At 51.8% G+C, this 11,906-nt stretch overlaps 1 protein-coding gene and 1 long non-coding RNA gene across 3 annotated transcripts; one reads left to right on the top strand and one right to left on the bottom strand.

Moving 5' to 3' along the window:
- Window positions 1-2,392: 2,392 nt before the first annotated feature.
- Slc25a41 (solute carrier family 25 member 41) lies at window positions 2,393-10,756 on the top strand. Of its 2 annotated transcripts, XM_078034547.1 has the most exons (7): window positions 2,393-2,623; window positions 2,856-3,011; window positions 3,470-3,622; window positions 3,772-3,879; window positions 8,892-9,059; window positions 9,820-9,967; window positions 10,308-10,756. In XM_078034547.1, exons 1-7 carry the CDS (start codon window positions 2,393-2,395, stop codon window positions 10,478-10,480), a joined length of 1,137 nt encoding a protein of 378 aa, XP_077890673.1. In that variant the 3' UTR covers window positions 10,481-10,756. The 2 variants fall into 2 exon arrangements, with proteins under 2 accessions (XP_077890673.1, XP_077890667.1); XM_078034541.1 differs by lacking the exon at window positions 2,393-2,623 and having other exon boundaries at window positions 2,880-3,011; window positions 3,817-3,879.
- Window positions 2,881-11,901, bottom strand: LOC144371716 (uncharacterized). Its single transcript, XR_013431778.1, has 3 exons — window positions 11,769-11,901; window positions 3,695-3,871; window positions 2,881-3,612 (listed from the first exon to the last, which is right to left on the bottom strand). It is a non-coding gene; the product is annotated as an uncharacterized LOC144371716 (long non-coding RNA).
- Window positions 11,902-11,906: the final 5 nt, after the last annotated feature.

Genomic DNA, 11,906 nt, shown 5'->3' with positions numbered 1-11,906 from the left:
GGGCATGTTGGTGGCACAGAGAGGCACCTGTGTGGCTGGAGCAGAGGCAGCAAGAAAGAAAAGAAGAAGGGGGAGGCAGGGAGAGGACGGGGCAGGTTGTGCAGCGCCCTGTAGGCTCCAGGGAGGACCTGGGCTTGGACCTAGAGGGAGGGGAGCCAGGCAGGGCTGTGGCAGAGGAGAAGGCCCCTGACTCAGGTGCTCACAGGTGTCCTTTGCTGCAATGTGGAGGACGGGTCATGGCAGGGTGATGGCAGGGGCGGGGACCAGAGCCATGGGAATTGCACTAGTCCAGAGGAGCAAGTGGTGGGGTGGTAGGAAGCAAGAGACTCTGGATATGTTCCAAACATTAACCAACAGAATCTGATGGGAGTGTGGACTTGGAAGAGAGAAAGAACTCAAGGGGGGCTGGGGCTGGGGCTCAGTGGCAGAGCGCTTGCCTCGCACACGTGAGGCTCTGGGTTTGATCCTCAGCACCACGTGAAAATAAATGAAATAAAGATATTGTATCCGTCTATAACTAAAAAATATTTTAAAAAAAGAAAAAGAAAAAAAACCCTCACTTGAGGACAGTCGAATTTTTGACTTGAACAACTCAGAGGATGGAAATATCCTCAACTAAGACTCTCATTAGATTCTACTGACAAAGCTACACAGTAGGGTTTACTATTTATCATTCTCTCCAATTTCCAGAGGAGGAAACTAATGCCCAGAGAACGACAGTGTAAACATACCTCAAGATTACACAGTAAGCCAGGGATGGTGGCGCACACATGTCATCCCAGCAGCTCAGGAGGCTGAGGCAGGAAGATAGTGGGTTCAAAGCCAGCCTCAGCAACAGTGAGGTGCTAAGCAACTGAGGCAACTGAGACCCTGTTTCTGAATAAAATACAAAATAGGGCTGGGGATATGGCTCAGTGGTCAAGTACCCAAATCTAATCCCCAGTACCAAAAAAAAAAAAAAAAGAGATTATACAGCAAGAAGCCAGGCATGATGGTACGCATCCGAGTTGCCCCATAGCAACTTGGGAGGCTGAGGTTGGAGAACCACAAGTTCAAGGCCATCCTGGAAAACACAGAAAGACTCTGTCTCAAAATTAAAAAGGGCTGGTGGTGCAGTTCAGTGGCAGAGCGTTTGTCTAGATGCGTGAGGTGCTGGGTTCTATGCCCAGCATTACAAAGGAAAAAAAAGATCACACAGCAAGAAGCAATCAAGATGGGAGTCAAAGCCAGGTCCCTCTGACCCCAAACCTATCCTTGTCTTACTTTGGGGACCAACCATGTACTTCTCTACTCTAGGTCCCCAGACCTTCCTGTGGGGTCCCTCTGTTCCCTCTTCTATTGCCATGGCAACAACAACAAAAAGAAAAAACAGCAGGAGTTCTTCAGGGCTTTGTATAAGTGACCACAGACCTGTTGGGCGGCTGGAAACAAGACAAATGCATGGCTTTGGAGGTCGGAATTCAGCAATCAGCTACGGATCTTGCTGGACAGGAATCAAGGCATTGGCAGGATTTGTCCCTTCTGGAGGCCCTAAGGGTGAATCTGTGTCCTACCTTCTCCAGCTCCTAGAGGTGCCTGCATTCTTGGCTTGTGGCTCCTCCCTCCATCTCTGAAGCCAGCATGGCTGGTCCAGCTGTTCATACATCTCATCCTCGTGATGCTGCCTCTCCTACTGCCCGTCCATACTTCAGATTCATGAGGTTATACCTGGCCCACCCGGTTGATCTAGAATGACCTTCCCATCCCCCATCATCTGCTTAGCAACTTCAACACCATCCGCAAACATAATTCTCCCTTGCCAGGTAACATCTGCCTTGTTGGCTCAGGCTGCTATAATGAAACTCCACAGACTCAGTGGCTTAACCAACAGGCATTTAATCCTCACGGTTCTGGAGGCTGGAGTCCAAGATCAGGCTGGTTCAGTTCCTGGTGAGGGCTCTCTCCTCCTGGCTTGCAGAGGACTGCCTTGGTGCTATGTCCTCATGGTGAAGACAGGGACAAAGCTCTAGTGTCGCCTTGTTTTCCTCTAAGGGCATTAACCCACCTTAGAGGCCACCCCCTCATGATCCCATCTGATGTCATTACTACCAAAAGCCCTGCCTCCAGCTTCCATCCCACAGGAAGTTAGGGCTTCAACCTCAGAATGTCATCAGGACACCATTCAGTCCAAACAGTTCTATATTCACAGGTTTCGGGGATTAAGATATGGACATTTTGGGGAAAGGAGGGATCACCATTCTGCCTACCACACCCTGTGAGGTCACAAGGGCCTCTGTGACCTCATCACCCCTAGGACCCAAATTTACAAGACATTCCCATAGCCACTCCCACACGACAGCTGGTTAGACTCCCCCAGGGATGTGAGCCCCAGGCGTCCTAACCTCCAGCTGCCATGGGAGTTGATCCTGAAGAAACCGAGAAGCCCTGCTCTAGGGTCCAGACCCTGTTTAGGAGGGTCAAGACCCTACTTGCTGAAGCGCCACCCCCGCCCCCGCCCCCGCCCCCACTCCCACCCCCACCCCCACCCCCACCCCCCTCCTGGAACCCAGGCTGTGCACACGTCTATGGCTACGTATTTGGGCATGTGCTTGAAAACAACCTGGAACATCTCCCGTCACAGCCGGTGAGTTTGGAAACCACAGGGGTCCCGTGTCTCCAACCTGGACCACAAGGACAGGGAGACAGTTATGCTGCCCATGCCCCATGTGGGGGCCACACAGACCTAGAATGAGCCACATTGAAATGGGCGGGGGGCATCAGGGAGGGATCTTACTCAGGAGGATTTCCCAGAGACATGCCCGGGGAAGGAGCTCCAGCATCGCTGCGCATGGGCAAGGGCTGGGTCTGCCCAGCAGGTGCTGGACACGGGGGAGCAGCTGATGGTCCCCGTAGAGGTGCTGGAAGTGGGCGGCGAGGGGGCCTTGTGGAAGTTCCTGCTGTCGGGGGCCATGGCTGGGGCAGTGTCTCGCACAGGCACAGCCCCTCTGGACCGCGCCAAGGTATACATGCAGGTACGTGAGCCACTGGGCACAGGACATGGTGGGGGAGTGGCAATGGTACTGCAGGAGGTAGGGCTAGGAGTGGGACTGGAACGGGGCTCTCACAGGGTGCTGCTGGGCCTGGTCTGGGAAGTGACACAGCTGGTGTGGATGGGACACAGAGCTATGTCGGGGACCAGGGAGGGGAGCCAGATGGCCAGGGTCAACCCTGAGCCAGGGTCAGCTCAGAGATCAGGGAGCTGGGGACAGGTTCTTCAGATGGGTTTGAAAAGTGAATAAGAATGGAGAAAAGATGGAGATGAGGGAAGAGACAGGAAGGTGGGTCAGCCCTGGGGTCTGGGTAGGGGTAGGACTGGCTGGGGACGGAACCGGAGAAGCCAGGGGCACGTGGGCATGAAGAGGGTAGGGTGGCCTCCCAATAGAGCTCTGCAGAGCTCCCCACAGGGTCCTCCTGGGTCCTCCCTCCCCAGGTCTACTCCTCCAAGACTAACTTCATGAACCTGCTGGGGGGGTTGCGGAGCATGGTCCAGGAGGGCGGTGTCCGGTCCCTGTGGCGTGGCAACGGCATCAACGTCCTCAAGATCGCCCCTGAGTACGCCATCAAGTTCTCTGTCTTTGAGCAGGTGGGGAATGGCCGGCGTTCCCCAGTTTGGGTCCAAGCCCCTCCCACCCCACTCCCCAAGCCCCGAACTCACCCAAGACAGCACTCCACCCTCCAGGCTCCAGGCGGAGGTGGCTGGCTCCGCTCTCACGTGCCTCTCTCCCATCCCAGTGTAAGAATTACTTCTGTGGAGTACATGGGTCCCCACCCTTTCAGGAACGGCTCCTCGCTGGCTCCCTGGCTGTGGCCATCTCTCAGACACTCATCAACCCTATGGAGGTAAGAGGGTGTCTGTGCCGGGGAGGAGGCCACGGCAGAGCCGCACTGCAGCCTCCCCTCCGCCTCCTCCCTGTTCCTCTCCCTTTACTTTCCCTTCCTTCTCCCCCTCCTCCTTCCTTTGCCTCCTTTTCCTCTTTCCTCCTCCTCCTTCCTTCTTCTTCCTCCTCCTTTTCTTTTTGTTTTTTTTGGTACTGGGGATGGACTCCAGGGACACTTTCCCACTGAGCCCCATCCCCTGCCCTTTTTGTTTGGTGCAGGGATCCAACCCAGAGGTGCTTTACCACTGGCCACATCCACAGGCCCTTTTCATTCTTATTTTGAGACAAGGTCTTGCTGAGTTGCACAAGCTGGCCTTGAACTTGCGATCCTCTCACTTCACCTCCTGGGCTACAGGTGTGGCCACTGCACCGGGCTCTCCTTTTTATATATATATATTTATTTTTTAGTTGTGGTTGGACACAATACGTTTTTATTTATTTATTTATTTTTACATGATGCTGAGAATCAAACCCAGGGCCTCGCGCGTGCTAGGTGAGCGCTCTACCTCTGAACCCAGCCCTGCCCTGTCCCCTTTCCTCTTCATGTGAGTCATGCATCAGTTCCCAGTCACCTCAACACCTTTCACCGGATGGTGTGTTCTTTTTCTTTAAGTTGTAGATAGACTACAATACTCTAATTTATTTCCTTATTTATGTGGTGCTGAGCATTGAACCCACGCCTCACACACGCTAGGAAAGCTCTCTACCACTGAGCCCCAGCCCCAGCCGTGGATGGTGCATTCTGTATCCCCAAAGAGCCAAGATGCCACTTTGTCATTTACTAAATTCCCATATGAACTTGGGGTCATTTCTGTCTTTCTCTTCTTGTTGCTCTACTGTCTGTTCATATACTATTGTCTTCTTCTTCTTCTTCTTCTTTTTGTTTTAGTAAACAAGACTATTTTTAGAGTAGTTTTAGGTTTTCAAAAAAATGGAGGAGAAAGTATGGAGAGTCCACATCCACCATCCTGTCCCTGGGCAGTTTCCTCTGGTTTAACATCTTGCACCAGTGGTAATTGTTACAATCAATGAGCCCATGCTGATACATTATTGTAACAAAAGCCCATCCTTCACCTTAGGGGCCTTCTGTGCTTTAGAGTTTTAAGGAGTTTGACAAATGCACAATGATGTGTCCACTGCCCTAAAAAGAGCTCTGCTTTCTACCAATGTCCCCCTCTCTCCTCCTGAATTCCTGGCCACAGTCATCTTTTGACCCCAACATGGCTGTGCCTTTGGTGTTTTGTTTTGGAGATCTGATGGCATGTTTCACCGGCTCCCTTCTCTGCTCTTCCTCAGTACCCAGGCTTTCCTCCCATGCTGATGTTCCCATACAAACTCTGGAGTGAGTCTGGGTAAATAAAACCCTGTGGCATTTGTTTTTTCGTGGGATGATGCTTGATTTACACATAAGCTCAGAGAGTGAGCCTACCGATTTGGGTGATGTGGAGTCTACCAACTTGCCTTAGTCTGTCTTGTGTTGCTATGACAGAATACCTGAGCTAGGACAATTTGTAAAGAATAGGGATTTATTTTGGCTCATGGTGCTGGAGGCTAGAAGTCCAAGGACTGGCAGCTACCTCCCGTGAGTACCTCCTGAGGCACTGAAACGTGGCAAAAAAGCAGCAGGGCCAGTGGGCAAAACACAAGGGTCATAGAACAAGTCACTTTTTTTATGGTGGTGGTATGGGGATTGACCCCAGGGGGCTCTACCACTATTTTTTGAGACAGGGTCTTTCTAAGTTACTGAGGCTGGCCTGGAACTTGCCATCCTCCTGACTCAGCCTCCTCCCAAGTCACAGCACTCAGCTAACAATTCAGTAACTAATCTGGTCCCCAGAGGATGCCACTCACTCTTCTTAACAACCACCTACCTCGAAGCACTCCCACCACTCTCAATATGATTCCCTTGGCAGCTTTTCTCTTTAAATTTCAACCTGAGTTTCAGGGGGTCAAACCACATTGAAACCTTAGCAGTAGCCAACAACATTCCACTCCTTCACCTCCCTTCACACTCTTTTCAGGGCATCCTAAAGTTTTCTTCCTATATTCTTGCCCTAAGTCTGTCTCCTGTAGCCTAAGAATATTAGTGTCCTATTGCTTTGTAACAAATTGCTCCAAACAGCATTTAAAATGACAACAATGATTTCTTATCTGTTTCTGTGGGTTGTGTCTGGGCACCAATTAGTTGGGTCTTTGCTTAAGGTCTCATCAGGTAGAAATCAAGGTGTCAACTGGGCCACAAAGAAAACTCATCTGAGCTCAGGTCTTTTTCCAAGCTTCCTGCTTGTTAGCAAGATTTCTTTCTTTCTTTTTCAGTACTGGGGACAGAACGTAGGAGCAGTCCACCACTGAGCTACATCCCTACAACTTTTTTTCCCCTAAACAAGGTCTTAAGTTGCCCAAGCCAGTTCTGGACTTGTGATTCTTCTGCCTCAGGCTTCCGAATACCTGGGATTATAGATGTGTGCCACTGTGCCAGGCAGGATTCAGTTTACTACATTAGCCTGTTTTCTGTTGCTACAACAAAATACCTGAGGCTTAGGTGATAGATAAAGAGAAGAGGTTTATTGAGCTCACAGTATTGGAGGTTCAAGAGCATCGCATCAGCTTGGTGCTGGTGAGGGCTCCTATGTCATGGCTGGTAAGGGCTTTCTGTTGCTTTAATAATAAAATACCTGAGATAATTAATTTAAAAAAAGAAAAGTTGCACAGCACTTGGCTAGCACAGGTGAGGCCCTGAGTTCCATCTGGGCACCACAGAAAGACGGATGGAGAGCTGTTTTGGTTTGGTTCACAGTTCAGCGGTTCCGCCTATGGTCAGGCAGGCCCACGGCCTTCAGGCCTCCTGTGAGAGCCCATGGCAATGAAGGGAGCTCAGGGCAGAAGAGCGGCCAGGGCCCACCAACCCTCGGGCACATCACAGCTGCCTAAGGGCCCCCACTAGGCCCCACCTCCTGAAAGTTCCCTGACTGCCCGGTAGCACTGCCCTGGGGCCAAGCTTGTCACACATGGACCTTTGGGGGACACTCAGCAAAACAGCCCCCTTGGATGAGTCACATGGCTCAGGGCATGGTGAGAGACAGGAGCCAGACGGCAGGCGGGCCCATCCTCCTCTTGGGAACTGATCAGGGACCGCGGGAGCTCATCCCTCCTCTGCGCATCCTCAGTCATCCAGCTGCCTGCCCCTGGGCTCCAGGGCTTGCAGGTCCCACCACCTGTCAACGTTCCCCTCTGAGGACTAAGCTCCCAACACACAAACCACAGCCAAACCTAAGCACCCTGGCCACAAGACCAAGGTCCCCCGAGGCCTGTCCCTGTCAGATGGTCCTCTCCACACACGGCAGGTTTGCTGCTTTACAACCAAGAGAAGGGCCTGGGGGTGGGGCTCAGTGGCAGAGCACTCGCCTAGCACAGTGGGAATCCGTGGGTTCAATTCCCGGAAAGGCAAAGCGATCGGAAAAACCAATCTTTGGTTTCTTGGACAACAGATACTGAAAGCACTCATCTTATTAGGTGAGGATCACTCCAGAAAATTTCTTTTGATTCCCTTAAAATCGACTGATGAGTTGCTTCAATTATATAAACAAAATCCCTTCACGTTTGCCTTATACTGTAACCTAGTCAGAAGAGCAAAACCCTGTCACAGTCAGGAGGGCAGTGTCGTACAGGGCATGCACACTGTGGCAGGAATCGGGAGTGCCTTCGTAGGTTTTTATCAGTAAAATAAGACACCTGAGGCCCTGTGACTTAATAAGGAAAAGAGGTTTATTCAGCTCACTGTTCTGGAGGTCCAAAGCTTCCAATAGGGTGACAGCCTTCTTGCTAGCAGCCTTGGACCTTGAGAGCCTGCCTAGAGGTTGTGGCAGGAAGCACAGCTACTTGAAGGGGCTAAGGCTAGGGCAAGGGCACTGGTCCTCCTCCTCAACCCAGTGCACAGCTTTAGGAGGGACACACATGGAGAGGAGAGAAAGCAAGGGCGCACCCACCTCAATAGGCGGATCAGCAGATCAGCCCTGGCAATCAGAGGGGTGGCAGATGTCACAGCCAGATCGCTTCACATGCCTGGCAGTCTCTGTGCCCAGGGCATCATACAGTGCAAGCCAGGGAGCACGTGTGTGTGTGTGTGTGTGTGTGTGTTCGTTCTGGTCTCTCTCCCTCCTTTTTTTAATGGTACCAGGGATTGAACTCAGGGGCACTTGGCACTTAACCCTGAGCCGCACCCCTTTTTTTTACAGCACTTTTTTACATTTTATTTAGAGACAGGGTCTCACTAAATTGCTTAGGACCTCGCTAAGCTGCTGAGGCTGGCTTTAAACTTGTGATCACCTGCCTCAGCCTTCTGAGCCACTGGGATTACAAGTGTGTGCCAGTGTTACTTCTTAATGAAGCCACCACAATTCATTCATGGGCCCCATGCTGGTGACCTCACCTATTCCTAACCATCTCCCACTCAGGTCCCACCTCTAAACATCATGGTGGGAGTCAAGGTTCCCACCCTCTTAAGACCTGACGATAGAGATTAAATATCAAGACACTGACGCCCCTGGAAGCCCTCAAACCATACCCAACCATCCTAGGGACCACCTCACAACATTCCCTGCCACACCAGCTGTCAATCTTTTGCAGGATTGTAGCGTCAGGTACTTAACAGTGCAGTGTTTTGTAAAGATTCTAACTTCTGGCTTCTACAAATCGGTGAATCTGGCCCTCTGGGGCCTGCGGGCCTAGTGCAGCAGCAGCTGGCACAGGCCTCACGTGGGTCTTGTCACCTTCCTTGCCCTCTTCGTGCGTTACCACATGAGCTTCTGAGCCCAACATTCAGGAGCAGGAGCAGCAGGGAACATGACAGATCTGGTTCTAATCTGTTCATTGCACTCCTAGCCTCAGACCCTCATTGCAAGGTGGGGACCATGGCTACTACTGAGGTCTACGAGGAGAATCAAGTCCCATGAGCGGCCTTCCTCCCCCCCCCAGGTGTTGAAGACAAGGCTGACTCTGCGCCGCACGGGTCAGTACAAAGGGCTGCTAGACTGCGCCAGGCAGATCTTGGAGCGGGACGGCACCCGTGCTCTTTACCGTGGCTACCTGCCCAACATGCTCGGCATCATCCCCTATGCCTGCACCGACCTGGCTGTCTATGAGGTGTGGTACCACAGAGGAGGAAGTGGGGCGGCCTGAGCCCAGGCCCATCATGAGCTCACTCCTTGCCCCTTGCTCTCTTCATTAGCATTTTTAAATGACACATAATTATGCAAATTTACAGGGTCTGGTATGATATTCCAACATATGTATACAATGTGCAGTGATCAGATAAGCTATCATTGCTTTGTATTGGAAACATTAAACATATTGACTTTTTTTTTTTATACCAGGGATTGAACCCCAAGAGTGTTTATTTAACCACTCAGCCACACCACCAGCCCTTTTTATTTGATTTTCTTTTAACTTTGAGACAGGTTCTCACTAGGTTCCTCCTGAGCAACTGGGATAACAGACATGCACCACCATGCCCAGTTCTAATTGCTATTTTGAACAGAAATTATTCTTCCTGTCCAGCTGCATCCCTATTTCCTATTAATTGTCTTATCTCCATTATCCTCTCCTTTCTCACTTCCCAGCCTCTGGTAACCACTATTATACTATCTGTATCAGATCTATTATTTTAGCTTCCATATGTGAGAACATATGCTATTTGTCTTTCTACATTTGGCTTACTTAACATGATGTCCTCCAGTTCCACCCATCTTGCTGCAAAGGTCAGGACTTCATTTTTTATGGCTGCATAATATTCTATTGTGTATATATACATATATGTACATTTTCATTCACCTATAAGTGGACGCCTTGCTTGATTCCCTACCTTGGCACTTATGAATAGTGCTCTAGCCTTTTTATTTTGCAGATGCTCCGGTGCTTATGGCTGAAGTCAGGAAGGGACATGGAGGACCCCAGTGGCTTGGTCAGTTTGTCATCTGTAACGCTGTCCACAACCTGTGGCCAGATGGCCAGTTATCCTCTGACTTTGGTGCGCACCCGGATGCAGGCACAAGGTCAGCCTGGCCCTAGTGACCACCACAAATGCTCCTTCCCTGACTTACCCCAGTTCTCTGAATTTTCTTACCATCCCAAACTCTCCATATTTGATCCTGGCCATCATTGCTGACCCCTGAACCAACCAAGACTTCTTTCTCATACTCACCCTCAAATCCAATCCCAGTCCTCAAATTAACCCTTTAAAAATCATTAAAACATCCGTCTCCTAAATGACCCCTCCTAAATAACTCCACCCAAATGTGACCCAGACTTCCATACTGGTCCCCAAAACAAATTCCCCCCACAAAAGACCTCCCAAGTCAGACCCATCTCTGTGCTTGCCTTTGTCCCCCACAGACACCGTGGAAGGTTCAAACCCCACCATGCGTGGCGTCTTTCGGCGGATCTTGGCCCAGCAGGGCTGGCCGGGGCTGTACCGAGGCATGACCCCCACGTTGCTGAAGGTGTTGCCAGCGGGTGGCATCAGCTATGTGGTATACGAGGCCATGAAGAAAACCCTGAGTGTATAGGTCGGCAGCTAGATGACAGACAAGGAGGGCAGGAAAGACACTGGAAGACTTGGTGTCCCTGGGTCCCAAGGGCAGTCCAGGCTAAGGCCCTGGGGCTGTTTTGGGTTGCAAAAGCCAGCTGGGGGCTTGGGTCGGTAGACTGTCAGGGCTGCCTCCCCAGGGTACAGTCTGAGACCTGAGTTTGGACTCCAGTCTGGCTTCTGCTGGCCCGTCCTGGCTCCAGGGCCAAAAGGTGCTGTGCAGACAACCAGGAATAAAGAGAGAATTTCTGCTGGACGCGTCTGGTAATACCTGGGATCTTTGGGTCCAGGGTTATAGATAGCAACAGGCTCAGATCCCTTATAGGAAGGGAGTAGGGACGGTGGAATTTGGGGCTGGGAAACCCTTGGTCCTAGAAGGGAATAATGTCAGGGAAAGAAATTGATCCCTTCAGTACTGGAAGAGGGTGGGGCCTCCAGGTCCCTGGGTCGAGAAAGAAGCGGGTGCAGGGAACCCCTGGGTTCCCTCATCTCTCGGGCCACTTTACTCGCGGAAGCAACAAATCTGCAAGGCTTCAACCAGGCCACGTGCCAGGCCTATCCAGCCAGGCCCCTAACCTAGACGTCAGGCCTGAGCACCAGCAGCCGGTCACCACCGCCCACGTTAGCTGTCATTCACCCCAGCTCCCACTAATCCCCTCTCGCGGAGCGGTGGCAGCTCCGCCCCAATGCAGCTGCACTTCCACTGGCTCCCACCAAAACTGGGCAATTTTACTTTCTTCATTGCCATTTGTCCAGACCAGCATCAGTCACCTAACGCCCGCCCCAGTCACTCAGCCATTGGTTTAGATGTCCGCGCTGGAAAAGGATTCTGGTTAACAAGAAAAGCTAGTCCAAACCCAATCTCGTCACTCAGAACTCGTCAGGAATTGGATTAAATTGACTGTCAAACTTTATAAGCACCTCCCGCCACGCGTATTCATTGGCTTGCCTGCACGACTATCACGCTGAGCACCTGCCCTGCGGGTCCAAAGGGGTCTTTCGCTAAGCCCCTCCTTCCAGTCCACGTGACTCTTCGGAGACATCAATCTAATTCCGAAGCCGCCCCCGCGAATCTGGAACTCACGCTTCATTGGGCTTCCGGACTTCTTGGATCGCCTCGATTTGCCCGCCCAGCGCCGGGGATCCGCAGCCCATTGCCTCCTACATCTGTCAGTCACTCGGAACCTCCCGCCCAATGTCCCTCTCAGCACTCCGATTGGCGCCTAGCCTCCGGTTTCCGCGATTGGTGTGCAGCGAGCGATGCGTACCTCTCATTGGCCAGAACACGCCGTCCGTCACGCCGCCGGCGGGAGGGGGCGACCCTCTCCCCGCTCTTCGTCTTCCCAGCCGCTGGGTTCCCAGAGTGCTCCGCGGCCGTGTGGAGCGAGGCCTTGTTCCCGCGTTGA

The sequence above is a fragment of the Ictidomys tridecemlineatus genome, chromosome 2 (assembly GCF_052094955.1).
Source record: "Ictidomys tridecemlineatus isolate mIctTri1 chromosome 2, mIctTri1.hap1, whole genome shotgun sequence".
Taxonomy (NCBI): Eukaryota; Metazoa; Chordata; class Mammalia; order Rodentia; family Sciuridae; genus Ictidomys; species Ictidomys tridecemlineatus.
The sequence above is the reverse complement of the archived record's forward strand: the minus strand, read 5'-3'. Positions and strand labels throughout refer to the sequence as shown.